Source organism: Leiobunum rupestre, chromosome 3 (genome assembly GCF_980474605.1).
Source record: "Leiobunum rupestre chromosome 3, qqLeiRupe1.1.hap1, whole genome shotgun sequence".
NCBI lineage: Eukaryota > Metazoa > Arthropoda > Arachnida > Opiliones > Sclerosomatidae > Leiobunum > Leiobunum rupestre.
The window spans coordinates 30,692,357-30,707,192 of NC_143386.1; the positions used below are offsets into that span (position 1 = coordinate 30,692,357).

A 14,836-nucleotide genomic window follows, 5' to 3' on the forward strand; every position below is an offset into this window, starting at 1 on the left:
TTCGATTAATTTTTGTAGTCAGAGCATTTATTTTAGTAATCAAATGCCTTGATTCGCCCCTTATGTCCAACCCCTGACTCCACCTAGACTCGTTTCGGTCGCGAATAATAAACCTGATTACGTAGCTCACAAATACGCCGCAAACGAATTTGGCGCTGTGTGTAATTTCCAGGTTTTAACCTTTTCAGGTTACAATATAGCGGCTAAAGACAGAAGCTCATAATCTGCTAAAACAAAATTTGCTAAGCTTCGTTTCTGAAGCTACTTATTTTTATCGCCATCTTCCAACAAAGAGAAATAAACAATACTTCAACTACGAGGACAGGCTAAAAGTGTTTCGTCTATGTAGACGAAGTTCATAGGGCCTTTAAGAATTTGGTTTTGCACCTAGATCCTTATATAAAATTTATATTGCTAACGTTTTTTCCCCCGTGACTAGAATGTATATTAGAAAATTCTTCTTGAGCATTTGTTGGTTTTTATTGCGTGTAGCGTTAACCGGAGGGCCTTTGATGGACAACTACCAACTTCTCCAATTCCACTGCCACTGGGGGAAAAGCAACGATTGTGGTTCGGAGCACACTGTCAACGGGAAACCGTTTGCCGGAGAGGTAAGAGGAGCAGTTTCAATACTGGTTGTCGGGCGCTCTTCGTCGGGAAACTCTTAACTTTATCGAAAAGCGCGAATAGTTGACATTTTTGGGTCAACCGTTAAATTTTCTCGTTGCAAAGGTCAAAGGAGCTATTTCAAGTCCTTATTTTATTGTTTAATTTAATTTAATGATATTATCCCCGCCATCTTGTGAGTAATATAGAGACTAACTTTGAAATAGTTTTAAGCGGTCAAAATTCTAAGAATTCTTCCCTTGATAGTAAGAATTATCACTTCCCAAAATTTTGCCGGTCCTTCTCACGGGAACTGACGTAATCTCTTCTCACGATTTCCCTTGAGAAGATTAAGAATGCCTCTGAGCATTCTCACTTGGTCAAAAAGTGGTGGTAATTATAAATAAAAATGACAGCTAATATTCTAGTCAGTTTAATTGATGCCGAAGAAAATAAACAGTAGAATATTTTCTGGACGAAAATGAATTTCAGATAAAACCGAATGTTAAGTTAATTTTCGATGAAATACTTCCTTTTAAATTATAAATAAAATATTTTCTTCCTTCGTGTAAAAATAATATTTATTGTCAAAGGCTTAGTTTACAACGTTCGTGACATTTTCGTAAGCCGCCATCTTTAGAAAAATATTTTTACATTTGACGCTTTTTAGCTAGTTCTCACGGGCATAAGAACTCTTCTTAAGAGAAGAATTCCTTCTTCGAATTTTGACGCGCACCTGGTTGAGAGGGGGGAAGGAAATACGTCACAGGAGTACGTTTCATTCGCGTAGGATGACGTCAGATTTTGGGAACCAATGAGATTTGATATTGTTGTAGGAGGAAGGAGCTGACTTTTAGCGCGTGAGGGGCATTGCGGTAGAAACTCTAAAAATAGCCTCGACCAAGTCATCTCCCTCCTACCCTGTTTCTATCGGGGGAAATATGAATAGGAAATACTCTTCAATAAAACCTACTCTTTTATAGCTTCCCACCTTTCGTAGAAAATATTTTCGGTTATCCGTCGGTAAGGAAAGTGGACTTCAGAAAATGAATTTAAGAAATCCTGATTAGTTCTTACTCTGAATATCATTTGTTAAACTCTTAACGAAATTGACCTACTTCCGCGTAAAATCACAAAATAAGATGTTTTAAATAAAAGCGGAATCAACGTGAGCTTTTATTCGAGACAAGGCTTAATGACAACTGGGAGCCGAGCCGAGAACGTCGCGAGCCAAAATCTCGTTTGTATGCCAATGACAATCATCAAAATTAAGTCTTTCTTAGACATTCAAAGTGTATATAATACCAGAAGGAGATAAAGGGGAAGGATGGCACTGCCCATATGCTATAATGTTTTACGAGTGTAACAACAGTTCGACCAACCTCGAATTTCGTGATTTTTTTCTAATTGGCTGACAAGCGTATGCCGTAATGATGACATACGATGTCGTCAGAATCGTCAGCTCACGTGACTCACTGACGTCGCGAAAGACGCGAAAATAGATTGCTATGGCGGCGAATCTTAGTAAATCTGTTCAAGTTGATTTAATTTCGCGGGGTAAAAGGTTTAAATCTACCCAAGTTAATATAAAGCCAAGTCAAGTTAAATGTTTAAGTAAATACGTGCAAACAGACGGCTTTAAAGTTCAGGAAAGCGATAGTAAAAAGAGGAAACTAAACGATTCGGTAAGCCTTGTTTAATAACTAATTTTCTAACTTTGATGCTGACCCAAACTAGTCCTTAGTTTCCGGTTTTAATAATTTAATTATAAACAAATACTACTTTAAAAGGTAATAGTCAAAACTATTAATAGTTTTAATTAAAATCTGAGATAAAATACATACCTCCAGGTTTCCAAACAAAAAAGTCTACATCGTCCAGTTACTCGCGTCGACTTAAGCAGACAACAAGGCGGAATAGCTCCTTCGATAAAATAATATATACGCATACATGTATAAAAAGTGTTATTTTTTGGAGCGCGCGCTTCCTAATATTTCCGTGTAGAGGGTCTCGCGCGTTTTCGCGCGAGCTCAACAAAAACAAAATATTCGCGCGCTCTATAGCTTTAACTGCACGATGAATCTAACGTAATCACGTGACCTCTCGTATTTTACATAAAGAGCTATTGTACCGCGGAGATCTCTCGGGATTACGTTTTTTTTTGGGAGTAAATTGGTTTGAAAAAGTGTGTACTCCCGCCATATTTTCGCGCCTTTTTGAGGTTGGTCGGACTGCCGTTACAGTAGAAGAACCCTTGTGTCATCCTTCCCCTTCATCTCCTTCTGATAATACCTCACATGTAACATAATACTCGTAAGTACGCATTAAAAACATCTCTTTAATGAAACCTTGCTCACGGGATATAACGTAAATTACGTCACTTCCAACTCGGTAACGAAAAATAGGCCATCATGTTGATAAATGAAAAACGGAAGTGAATTCCTCGTGCTTTTCTGGCTTTGAGAATCCATAGAAATAGGTGAAACTATAAAGAAAAATGATCTTAACCAACTTGTTAAAATGGGGGGCAAAAAACGCGACTACCATTTCACAGCCAACTTCAATTCGTAGTTGACCGTGCGACGGTAGAGAAAAAAATTATTCCTTCCACCTAGGAGCAACAAACACTAGGAGAACGCAGCTAGCCTTTAAACACGCTAACGCAGTGTTGTGTACAAATTTCATTGGACGAGCCTTTACGCTGAACGTTTTACGGGCGGGGGGGGGGGAGACAATTTCCGAATTTTTCCCTTCCGACGGCAGCAGGCGCTGAAGCATCTAGCCAATGAAAAATGTAAACAAGAAAATGCGCGACTTTTGACGGGTTGCGTTCTCCTTGTGTGGGGTGCTGTGTTTGTTGCTCCTAGCTTCTCGATACGGCAGACAGCTAATTAACTTTCTATCAAAAGATGTTTCAAATAATAATAATAATTAGATAATTTAGATGAATCGATCAAAATTAAAACTGCCCTTAATAAGCTAAATAAAAGGATTAATAGTTTATATTTCTAAGAATAGATGGCACTGCAGTTCTCCATAAAGTCACGTGACTACCTTCTTTTCAGCCACCCTGGAGGGCCTGGACTTTGTAGTTTCGCATACGTTAAAGTTTGTGACGTAACACGGTCATTTCTTCCGTTGTCTGCTACAACTACGCGTAGATCTAGCCATAGATCTAGCTCGGTTAATAAAATTCTAAAGCCCAACAATTTAATTTTAATTGGAAATTATCTATTCATATTATACTTTCAATTTGTACCAATCGACGATAAATAATTTCCCATTGATTGGAGCAAATTAAATGTATAAATAGGATGCAATGGTGAGTAGAAAAGATAAATAAATTTTTTGCGTCAAATGCTAAGGCCTAAGCTTTAAGATTTGATAAACGCGATTTCTGTTTAGATTGTTACACCACATTTTCAAAAGTTAATATCTAATAAAATTAATTTAAATTAATCTAAATACACTCATCAACATCCCGCGAAATCCTGATTCCCGGCTCAATGATTGAGAAATGAGAATTTTAGTCAGCCAAAATTGTAGAAAATAAAATTTTCTTTTCTCGATCAGCCAATGGAAAGCCGGAACGCAACCGGAAGTAAATGGGCCCACCGCGTAGCTTTGAGACGCGAGGATTATTTTAATGCCTTGTCGAGGCTACACTTTCCGTTCCTCTCTCTCATTTCTATCGAACACGTGATTTCGTTTCCATGGTAACCTTTTCAATAGCGCAAGTAATATAAAATATTTCAATTTAATATCTACTATTTCTATGGAAATGTTTTACAGAGGCTTACTTATGCGTTATTTTGTTACATATGGTCTTACCAAGATTAAATATGGCAAGCAAATTACAATCCATACTCAAGTCAAACTAAAATTCCCTAGGGAGGGTCCGGGCCATTTTTTTAAACAAACATTTATTTACTTAAAACTTAAGCAAGAAAAGGTACAGCCCTAAATATTAATAATTGATTTTATAATATAAAAAGTGGTCTTGCCCAACTTGTTAAAATGTAGCTTTTCCGTCACAAGTCCCGCCTTTAATTATAGTATATTATTCGCACGAGCGATTTGCAGCGCGCGCTCGTCTGCCCTACGTTTCAGAAACGCATTATCGACCATTTTTGCTTTTTTGAGTTTGAATGCTCTTCATATTAATTTTAGGGCGCTGATTCTAAATTTGAAGTCCGTTTTTTTCCCTAACTGGTCTAGTTTCCGAGATGTGAAAATGCAAAAACTCATTAAAATTGAAAAGTTTCGAAAATACTCGGGAAGTAGTAGACTTTTAAAAGTATGAGACTGTGACGTAAGAGCAACATTTTAACAAGAAGGCCACGTTACTTTATAAAAAAAAATATTACGTTATTTCTTAAAAAAAAGTGTTCTTCCTAATACCAAAAGTAAATGAACCGAAGTTATCAGACTGCTATAGTCCCCATGTTGGAGGCGTTTTCCTTATGAAGTTACATTTTGATCTCGAATTTGAAATTTTGTGCGCTCCTAGGCCGAAAAAAAAACGCGTATTGTTTTTAAGAAAACATTTGTTATACATAGAAATAGCTATACCCACAATTCCCAAGTGCAATTTATCGCGTCAAAAGACTGGGATGGAAATATGCATTTTTTTAACTCTATTTTCTCATCATTTTCATAAGGAAAACGCCCTCCGACTCTTGAGTGCTATTTCGATAACTGCGGTTCATTTACTTCTGCTAATACCTCATCGGTTAATGAATTCATTGATAAGAAAATTTCTGAAAAATCACATAGATCAAGTCTAGATCAATAAGCATTCTCTGGGCAACATGGATTACGAAGGTATTTTAGGCTATCTAGACAATTAGGTAATACAGGGTACACGACGACACGATTTTCTGTTTGGACGAATCTATTGAAATCAATATTATGCTTATTTTATCTTAATGTTACCTGCATCTTCAATATTAAATTAATTCTGTAAATAGACTGAATTCGGAAAGTTTGATTAGAAGTTTTATTTCTGTGGGGGTCATTTTAATAATTCTGCTCGAATTTCGGATATCTTCTCACCTTCGATACGATCAATTATGTTTTGGAATTTTTGAAGCCCTATTGCCGAAATTAAAAAAAGGATTTTGTGGGTCCTTTAAGGTTGACTTTCAGCTTTCGTAAGTGCAAAACGCCTTCGACGCAAAAATCTCCGTTAGGCCCATAGATATAAGAAATGTATATAAAGGTCTAGATAAATTTCGGGGCGTCTAAGCCTAACATAAAATACGGAATTGACACCTAGCAGACACCGAGGAAGGCACGTGACCAAGAGCGCGAGCTCTCTTAGTATTTTAGTACTAAGCGCTTGACCTTTCCGCAGGCCGTAGTCTTTAGACACCATCTGTTGGTGACTTTTAGTATCATTTTTAAGCAGGAGACAATGGCGCTCGCGACGAACTTTCTTACCGATAGATAGCGCCTTATAAGGATAGCCTGCAGAGATTACGCGTTTCTGCTAGCTGTCACCTCCGTATTCACTCCCTTTGAAATATTTTATCTAGACCTTTATATACGTTTCCTATATCTATGGTTTGGCCTAACAAAATGTTTTTGCGTCGACAATCGTACTGAACGTTTGAAAATTAGCCCTTATTTCTGACACCGCGTTAAACGGCAAGGATGATATAAAGAGTGGCTCGCACATCCAAGCTCTGTGTATTAATACTCCTTAGAGAATTGTTGAATCGGTTTTATTGAAGCGTCTTTTGCACTATACGACGATTTTCGTAAAAACATTCGCGTGGTGCGAACCTACGCCTAAACTTCCCAGTTAATTGAGAACACCGTCTGGGGATTTTTATGTAAAGAAAATGAGAAAACGATACGGAGCTGTAAGCTGGAATTAAGGTGGGAGCTTTGATATATAGCTTAGAACGGAGTAGGCGAACTAACTGTGTTTACGTTTCTGCTTTTATAACGGGCTAGTGATTTACGCATCTAATGATGGCAAGAACTCCACAGAGGCGATCGTTTACGCAAAAACATTGTATTGGGCTTAAAGGGGATTTTTTGCCTCTACGTTGGACGTCGTGGAACTTTGGCCCTAGTGAAAACCCGCCTTTAGGCTTAACGGAGATTTTTTGCGTCTACGTTGGACGTCATAGAACTTTGGCCCTAGTGAAAACCCGCCTTTAGGCTTAACGGAGATTTTTTGCGTCTACGTTGGACGTCATGGAACTTTGGCCCTAGTGAAAACCCGCCTTTAGGCTTAACGGAGATTTTTTGCGTCTACGTTGGACGTCATAGAACTTTGGCCCTAGTGAAAACCCGCCTTTAGGCTTAACGGAGATTTTTTGCGTCTACGTTGGACGTCATGGAACTTTGGCCCTAGTGAAAACCCGCCTTTAGGCTTAACGGAGATTTTTTGCGTCTACGTTGGACGTCATAGAACTTTGGCCCTAGTGAAAACCCGCCTTTAGTCTTAACGTAGATTTTTTGCGTCTACGTTGGACGTCGTGGAACTTTGGCCCTAGTGAAAACCCGCTTTTAGGCTTAACGGAGATATTTTGCGTCGAGGTTCTCCTCTGCGGAGTTTTTACCCTAGTGAAAACATTTCTTTAATGGAAGACCGGAAACTTTTCTGGGATCTAAATAACTCATTTTTCAATATATTTCTTTTGAACCAGATCCATTTGGTGCATTGGAATATCGAGAAATACGAGAGCGCCGAGGAGGCAGCCGCATCCGACCAGGGACTGGCTGTTTTGGGGATTTTCTTTGAGGTAAATGATTGTACATTTATTACTCTTAATATAGAGAATATCTCCTTTGGTACGAGGTGGATTTTCTTTTTGGACGGGCGTTATTTCTCTACGCTTTTCCTTCAGCTTAATAATACGTCTATTCCCACTTCAGGATCTATTTATTGAGAGGTCAGCGCACTATCGATTTTTTTCTGCAACACATTTGTCAGTTTTAGCCTCGGTGCAATAACGCACTGCGCTGTTTTGCGCCATCTATATTGTATTGGTATCTTAAAATTTCTTGAAATTATGAAAAACAAATTATTTTATGGTATCAATATAATTTTCTTAAACATATATTTGTGGCATATGTAACATAATTATTCATAAGTATGCCACTAGCTCTATTTCTTCACTAACGGTTTGTTTCACAGATATTGCGTCATCCGACGGCCATTATTTTAGTAAGCAAACCGGTTTGAACAACCAAGGCTTAGGAGTTAAAATGAACTACAATATAGTGTCAAGTGCTGTTAATGCAATTAATTTGCAAATTAATGAAGTTCTCGTAGACTCAGGTTCTAAAACAAATTTGCATTGTCAAATAAAAGAAGCAAGTTTATTGGAAAAAATAGTGGAAATTCAGGTTGAGCTTTTCTGGGGCATCTAAAAGCTTGGAGCCCTTGCAGATTCTTTTGAGCATAGGCCTAACTCTTCTAGGCTGGTATGGGTTTGAATAACGCTGGTGGAATATCCCACTTCGACGACTGGTTCCATTTTCGGAAAGCGATCTCTGAACCGTATTAGTCATTTTCTCCAACCTTTTCTTTTTCTAAGCTACTCATTATTAAACTTCATCCGCACGAACCGAGCGAGTTAATAAATTTCAATAAAGCTACATTGGGCTGACTAAAATTCCGACACACAAAATTCCTTCTCAATTTAGAGGTTTTCCATTGGCTTAAATACATATGTTAGTAGCCAATAGTGTGACTTCCAAAATTACTAGGATTAATAAAAAGGTTAAAATCTAACGTAGTCCACCTTTTTACTGGTTTTTGGTTAAACAAACCGTTAGTGAAGATTTTGGAATGGAATAAAGGTACAGAGGCCTACTTATGAGTAATTAAGTTACACAAAATTTCGCCTGATAGGTAGGAAATATATACTGCATTCCTAGTAGAAAATATTAATTCCTGCGCATGTAAAAAGGTGGAACTTTAAAAACCTAATTGTCACTTAAGCAGGCTAATCCTAATTTCGCACACGCTTCGCTGCCTCGTGGGTGAACCATTGAGTTGGGAATATTAATCTAGAGGTCCCATCAGAAAGACGGATTTCAGTATTTCGCGAAACAAATTTTTTAAATATAACAATACTGCCGTCGGCTCCCAAATGACGAGAAAACTTTATCATTCTACTCGTGGCGCCGTCTATCTCTCAATGGTTCGTTCAAATAAGACGCGTTTTCCGGCAAAAAGATTTTTTTTTCAAAAGTAATGGATGGCGCCACGGGTCATATGATAACGTTTTCTCGTCATTTTAGAGGAGACGGCACATTCGAAATTTTCAAAAACTTTCGCGGGGAGCAGATTTGATTGGATCTCTAGATTAATATTCCCAACTCAATGGGGTGAACTTGGTTTTTGAAAAGACGCATGCGAGTGCGCTCAAAATTCGCTTTTCGAGCTTTATGTGCAGCCGGCTTTACGCTGAAGTCAATCAAAAAAACCTTTTTATACAGGGTGTTAACTAAAAAATGGACCAGGGCGAATATCTCAAAATGTGTTTTAGCTACGATTTTGAAATTTTAGGTTGTTATAGAGTGCTCAGGGGGTCAACCAACTATGAAAATGTCAATGACCTTGAACCATGTCTTCAAGGTCATTCGAAAATTAACTTGAGAACCGTAAGAGCTACGAAGTTGGTTCCAATTAGAAAGTTGTTCCCCGTCACATTTTATGGTTAACTAGCTTTGACTCGATCTGATTTGCGAAATAGGAAGTTGAGCAATGTTAGGCCAAAATCAAGAAGCCGTTAAGTTGATAACGTGTTAAAGACGATGTTCAACTGATAACTTTAAAAGTAATCTTGTTAAAATACTGAAATTTGTTAGACAACCTCATCGTGGTTGAGGATCTTTAGTTTGAAAATTTCAGCTCCCAAAACTCGTCTTCTACTATCAACTTAACGACCGTCTTGTTTTTGGCCTAACATTTCTCGGCTTCCTATTTCGCAAATCAGATAGTCAAAGCTAGTTAACCATAAAATGTGACGGGGAACAACTTTCTAATTGGAACCAACTTCGTATCTCTTACGGTTCTCAAGTTAAATTTCGAATGACCTTGAAGACATGGTTCAAGGTCATTGAAATTATCATAGTTGGGTGACCCCCGGAGCGCTCTATAACAACCTAAAATTTCAAAATAGTAGCTAAAACACATTTTGAGATATTCGCCCTGGTCCATTTTTTAGTTAACACCCTGTATAGATAAAAATTAAAGTGATTACCGTCAAAACCGAGGTTTTCAAATTCAAAAAGCGTGGAATTTGGGTTTCTATTAACGCGTGTAAAGCGTGTTCCTCAAATATCGCACGTAGGAAAATTTTCATAGCTTAAAAAATGCATTAGAAACTAATTGAAACTAAGCTAAAACACTCGATATTGTAGGGCACTTTTGCTAAATTTAGCTATCGACCAAGAGCAACGCGTAAAAGTGCCGATAAATACACTTAAACCGTCAAAGTATTTTAAATCAATTTATTTAAAAGCCTTTTAGATAAAATATTCTGTAAAAATGTAACGTTTGAAAGATAGAGGGAACTTGTCATTTATGTAAAACGTAATTATAAAATTATGACAACGCTCATTAACCGCTACACTTAAATGGTGTAAAATTTATTTTTAAAATTGGTGCTAGTAATTGGAATCTATGAAGACATTTTCGCCGCTAGTTGCGTGGTCGAGATCGAAAAGTGCTCGCGTTCGCGTATAGGACCTCTAGCTCGGCCACGCCACTAACGGAAAAAGTTTAAAATTAAATTCCAATAGGCGCTTCAATAAATGCCACTCATTTTGTTTCCTCTCCTACGCGCATGCGCGAGTCACTGAATAAAGTAGTCATGTGTTTAGGTTATGTTAGTTTAATTTGTAAGGCTAAATTTGATAGCGTGCGAGTATATTTTTAAGGAGTCGCGTGCGAAATTGAAATACTATTAGCAGCGCGCTTTAAAATAAAACGCTTTTACAAGTATGTCCTGGTTCTATGTATTACTACTTCTAGGCAAATAGCTGAACAGGTTTTATTTAAGCGTCTATAGGCGCTTCAATAAAACATCTTCAAGGAAATCGCTTAAGTGGAAAGTAAGTAAGTAACTTTTCACATGTAAAAAGGCTGTAAACAGAACGTCGTGTTTTTTCTAAGCCTTAATAGGTTAAAAAAGCTACCTGGTTAAAAGGAAACACTTGTCGCATACCGTACAGGTGAAAAGTTTCCATTATTTCAACAAGCACTATATAAACAGTAACTTGCAGGTCTTGGCTCTCGGAAACATTATATCTTGGCGATTTCCTTGAAGATATTTTATTGAAGGGCCTATTGCGAGAGCAGAAATGTAAAAAGCAATAAGTGTTGTCGGGAAAATTATGTGGCGGACCTGCTCAATTTATATCGTGACCAGGGTTGGACATAAGGATATTTTTTTAGTAGTCAGCCTGACTAGTGAGCCTCCTATCTTAATTTATTTTAGTAGTCACTGACTAGTGGGGGTAAAAATGTGGGTATACAAACAATAAGGACAGCCAATATTTTGCTTTACCCGTCAGAATTAAAATAGGAATTTATTATCACTTGAGTTACGTGTGATATTTAAAAAAAAATGGGATTGATGAATTTATGATACGCCATATTCTAGTGCCTTATGTCGAACCCTGATCGTGACAATGAAGCTAGTAAGTAGTACCTTAGGCCACATCCGGACACATAGTTATACCCACACCACTTTTTTCCATTAAATTTAACACTCCGCCAAATCTGCATCTGCACCGCCGTGTATTCGGATAGTTCTCCTCCACTTTGCACAGTGACTCTCGATCGATGCCTCAGTCTATTAATAGGATTTTTCCAACACGCGGCGTCCAAACACAAATATTTTCATATAGGCTTTGTTTTTTCCAGCTTTAGTAGCGGCTTGGTATCGTGTGACTTAATATTCGATTTTTTCCTTCCGGGGCTTTAGGTTGGCGACGCTCACCCCGAATTGCAGAAACTTGTCGAGCAGACCGAATGCATATATCACAAAGGCCAAGAATGCGATCTAAGCAACGAAGTCAACCCAGAGGCCTTTATTCCGAGTTCGTTTTGTTGACATGGGTTATTTACCAATTTGTAGAGTGTCGCTTTACGGTCGTTTCTCGTTTTCAGGTAACCAATCCTACTGGACATACGAGGGGTCGCTGACCACTCCGCCGTGTTCCGAATGCGTCACGTGGATTGTTTTCAAGACACCCATTCAAGTTTCGGAAGAACAGGTGAGTTTTTGTTTAAGTTTTAAGTATACCATTATATTTCTAACCGATCTCTTCACGGGGTAACGCCATTAGAGGTCAATTTTTAAATACACCGCCGCCACCATAGCGCCGCCGTCGCCGGTATTTTTTCTGGCGTCAAACCGCCGCCGAGCAACTTATTTTTCGCCGCCAGTTAAAAATTTTCATTTTTATACGTAATTTTTTTTTAAACATTTTGAAATATTTTTTCCCAATATTTCATTAAGGGGATACAATTATATTCCTTCGCGCTGTCGCCACCAAAAAAAGCAACGCCGCTGACGGTTTTAAAAAAAATCGCCGCCGCCGGGTCACTTTCGGCAAACGCCGCCGCCGAACCAAATCAAATCGGCGCTTTGCTCTAAATCAAAGTCCTAATAAATGGCACCAGCCGAGTTATTTTTCAATTTTTGAAACGAGTTAAAAACTAAAAACATTGAATTAGTTTAACAACCCAAAATAATTTCCGCAATTCGGAAAATTTTCCGCATTTTATTTCTCCGGAAAATTAACAACACTACTTAAAATAGTGTTAGAAGTTATGGTTTTTACACACAATCCTAATGATTTGTGTGTATTAGTCTCACGTACAGTGTAGCCGATGCCGCCGTGTCGCCGTGTCCCGCATATCTCTTCAACGGTTAGGGCTAGAAGAGTCAATGATATTTCCTTCCAATGTACATAAATCGCCATTGATAGCCTTCTTAAAGTTTTCAAATCGGAGCCCTAGAAGTTGGGCATTTGCCCAATTTATTCTTTTCGGTGGTTTCGCTTTATGTGGTAGATATTTTATTTAAAATTAAGTCCGATAACGTTAAAAAAAATATTATTGGATAGGTAAGGATTCAGCGGACCTACAACTTCGGTTATATCAGTAAATATTAAATTTAAGTATAGTTTTCACTTTTCAGGGTAATTTACGGGACCCCAATTTTCGTGTGTATATTTTCGCCTAAAAATCTACATAGCGTTCCTTAATTTAAGTCCGATTTTCATGTAAGTTATATTTTTGAATAGCTGTGGTTTCCATATAATCTAGAATTGCAATTACGTTGCTTAATTTTAATTCTTAGTAAGGTTTTTTGGGCAGCGTATACGTACTCCCTCAACTTCCACAATTGGAAATACGCGTGGTTATAGAGACTATACGCGAATTTGTGTCTGGCATTTTTCAAGGCCGTTCTAATATGACCCAAAGTATCAAATAAGTGTGACACTTACCGGAGTAATACGCGATGCTTCCAACGTATGACCTGAAGTAACAAATAAGTGTGACACTTATCGGGGTAATACGCGATGCTTACAACGTATGACCTGAAGTTACAAATAAGTGTGACACTTATCGGAGAAATACTCTATGCTTACAACGTATGACCAGAAGTAACAAATGAGTGTGATTAGGAGTAAAAAATAAAAAAGACACTGATCGAAGGAATCTTCGATGCTTTCAAAGTATGACTAAAAGTAACAAATAAGTGTAAATGCAATTATGTGTGGCCGTGGATATATATTGGTTGTGATACCGGCGTTGTCGGTTGCTGTGAATAGCTCAAACAAACTTAACACATCCCCTGTAGCACATGAAGTCGTTTTAGGGTCGGGGTACGGTCGAAAAGTCGCTTTATAGTCGACGACCAAATACCGACCTAAAAACGTCCGAACGTTTTTCGACACTAAAACCGTAAATCCTTTTTTGGGACTATTTATGGTCGGTATGCCGACCATTATCCGACTTAAAATAGACCTTAAATTTAAAAGACAGAGTCGATTTAAGGTCGGGCTTTGGTCGAAAAGTCGCCTTTCGGTCCTGGTCCAAATACGGACTCTAATAGTCCTAAACGTTTTTGAGAATTCCTCGTGAGTACGTTTTCGGTCGCTTTTAAAGTTGGTATAGCGACCTAGCATTTTGAACCACTAGCCGAATCTAAGAGTCTTATCATTGGAACTATTTAGAGTCCAAACGCCGACCTTGAATTGTAATAGCTGTCATGACTTGCAAAAGACATGACACATTTATAGCCCGAGCAACGGCCGACTTATATCCAACATTTATTTGCCAATTAATCGCTCAAAACTGTGAAACTTTGGCGAATTAATAAAACAAATTGAAATATTTTTAAAATAACTTCCTTTTTGTATTATATTTTTTTGAAAAAGATTATATATTCAATCTGAGAATGTTTCCGTATTAAAAATCTCTCAGCTCAAGTAGGTTACATTCGTTTACCTAAATATGTTAGGCTAACATATTATTAATGAATATTCATTCGTTATTGTTACTAAACCCCAAGAAACTATAGAACTCTGTACTCCAGATTCAAGAGTTTTCCGATTGACGGAAATAAACTCATTGTTTCACTCCCGTTCATGGGACTATTTATATAGCTATATTTACGGTTTTATTTGGTTATTTTCAGTCACATAAAATATCAAAAAGTAAGTCGTTTCGACGTAATTATACAGTACATTCTAAGTCGGGATAACGTCGTTTCGGGGTCGGTTCTTAGGTCTACCTTTTGCCGACGTCGGCCCGACTCTAATTTGCTACAGGGGATATTTACAGTCGGTTTTCTGGTTAGAGGGTCGGCAATTCGGGCGTGTGTAAAGTCGGGCCAACGTTGTTTCTAAGTCGGTTTTGTAGCCAGTTTCAGTTGGTTTACAGTCGTATGGGATGAAACCTTTAGGGTCGGCCGACTCATTTACCCCTAGGACATTTGGACCTTCAAAAGTCTATCTCGCCGACGGTCGGCCGACTTTGCCATTTAAGTACAAAAGCCTACGTCGGCCCGACTCTGATTTGCTACAGGGGATTAGAAGGATTGTGTGTATTCTGACCGTCGTACGTCTTGTTAAATAATTCAGTAGTTATTCCCTTCCCGCCAAAAAACGTTTAAATTTACGACATTTAGTATAAATAACATTATAAAAGCATTAAAATCGAATCTCTCGTCAAATTTTTCTT

General features: G+C 37.9%; 1 protein-coding gene across 1 annotated transcript in view; it reads left to right on the forward strand.

Annotated features, from left to right (window-relative positions):
• Positions 1-14,836, forward strand: part of LOC149951458 (carbonic anhydrase 1-like) — an 80,531-nt gene that overhangs the window by 63,726 nt on the left and 1,969 nt on the right. The window contains exons 3-6 of the mRNA XM_090168062.1: positions 493-611; positions 7,269-7,364; positions 11,565-11,679; positions 11,750-11,856. Of these exons, the coding sequence (XP_090024188.1) occupies positions 493-611; positions 7,269-7,364; positions 11,565-11,679; positions 11,750-11,856 (437 nt within the window). The remainder of the gene's footprint in view (positions 1-492; positions 612-7,268; positions 7,365-11,564; positions 11,680-11,749; positions 11,857-14,836) is intronic.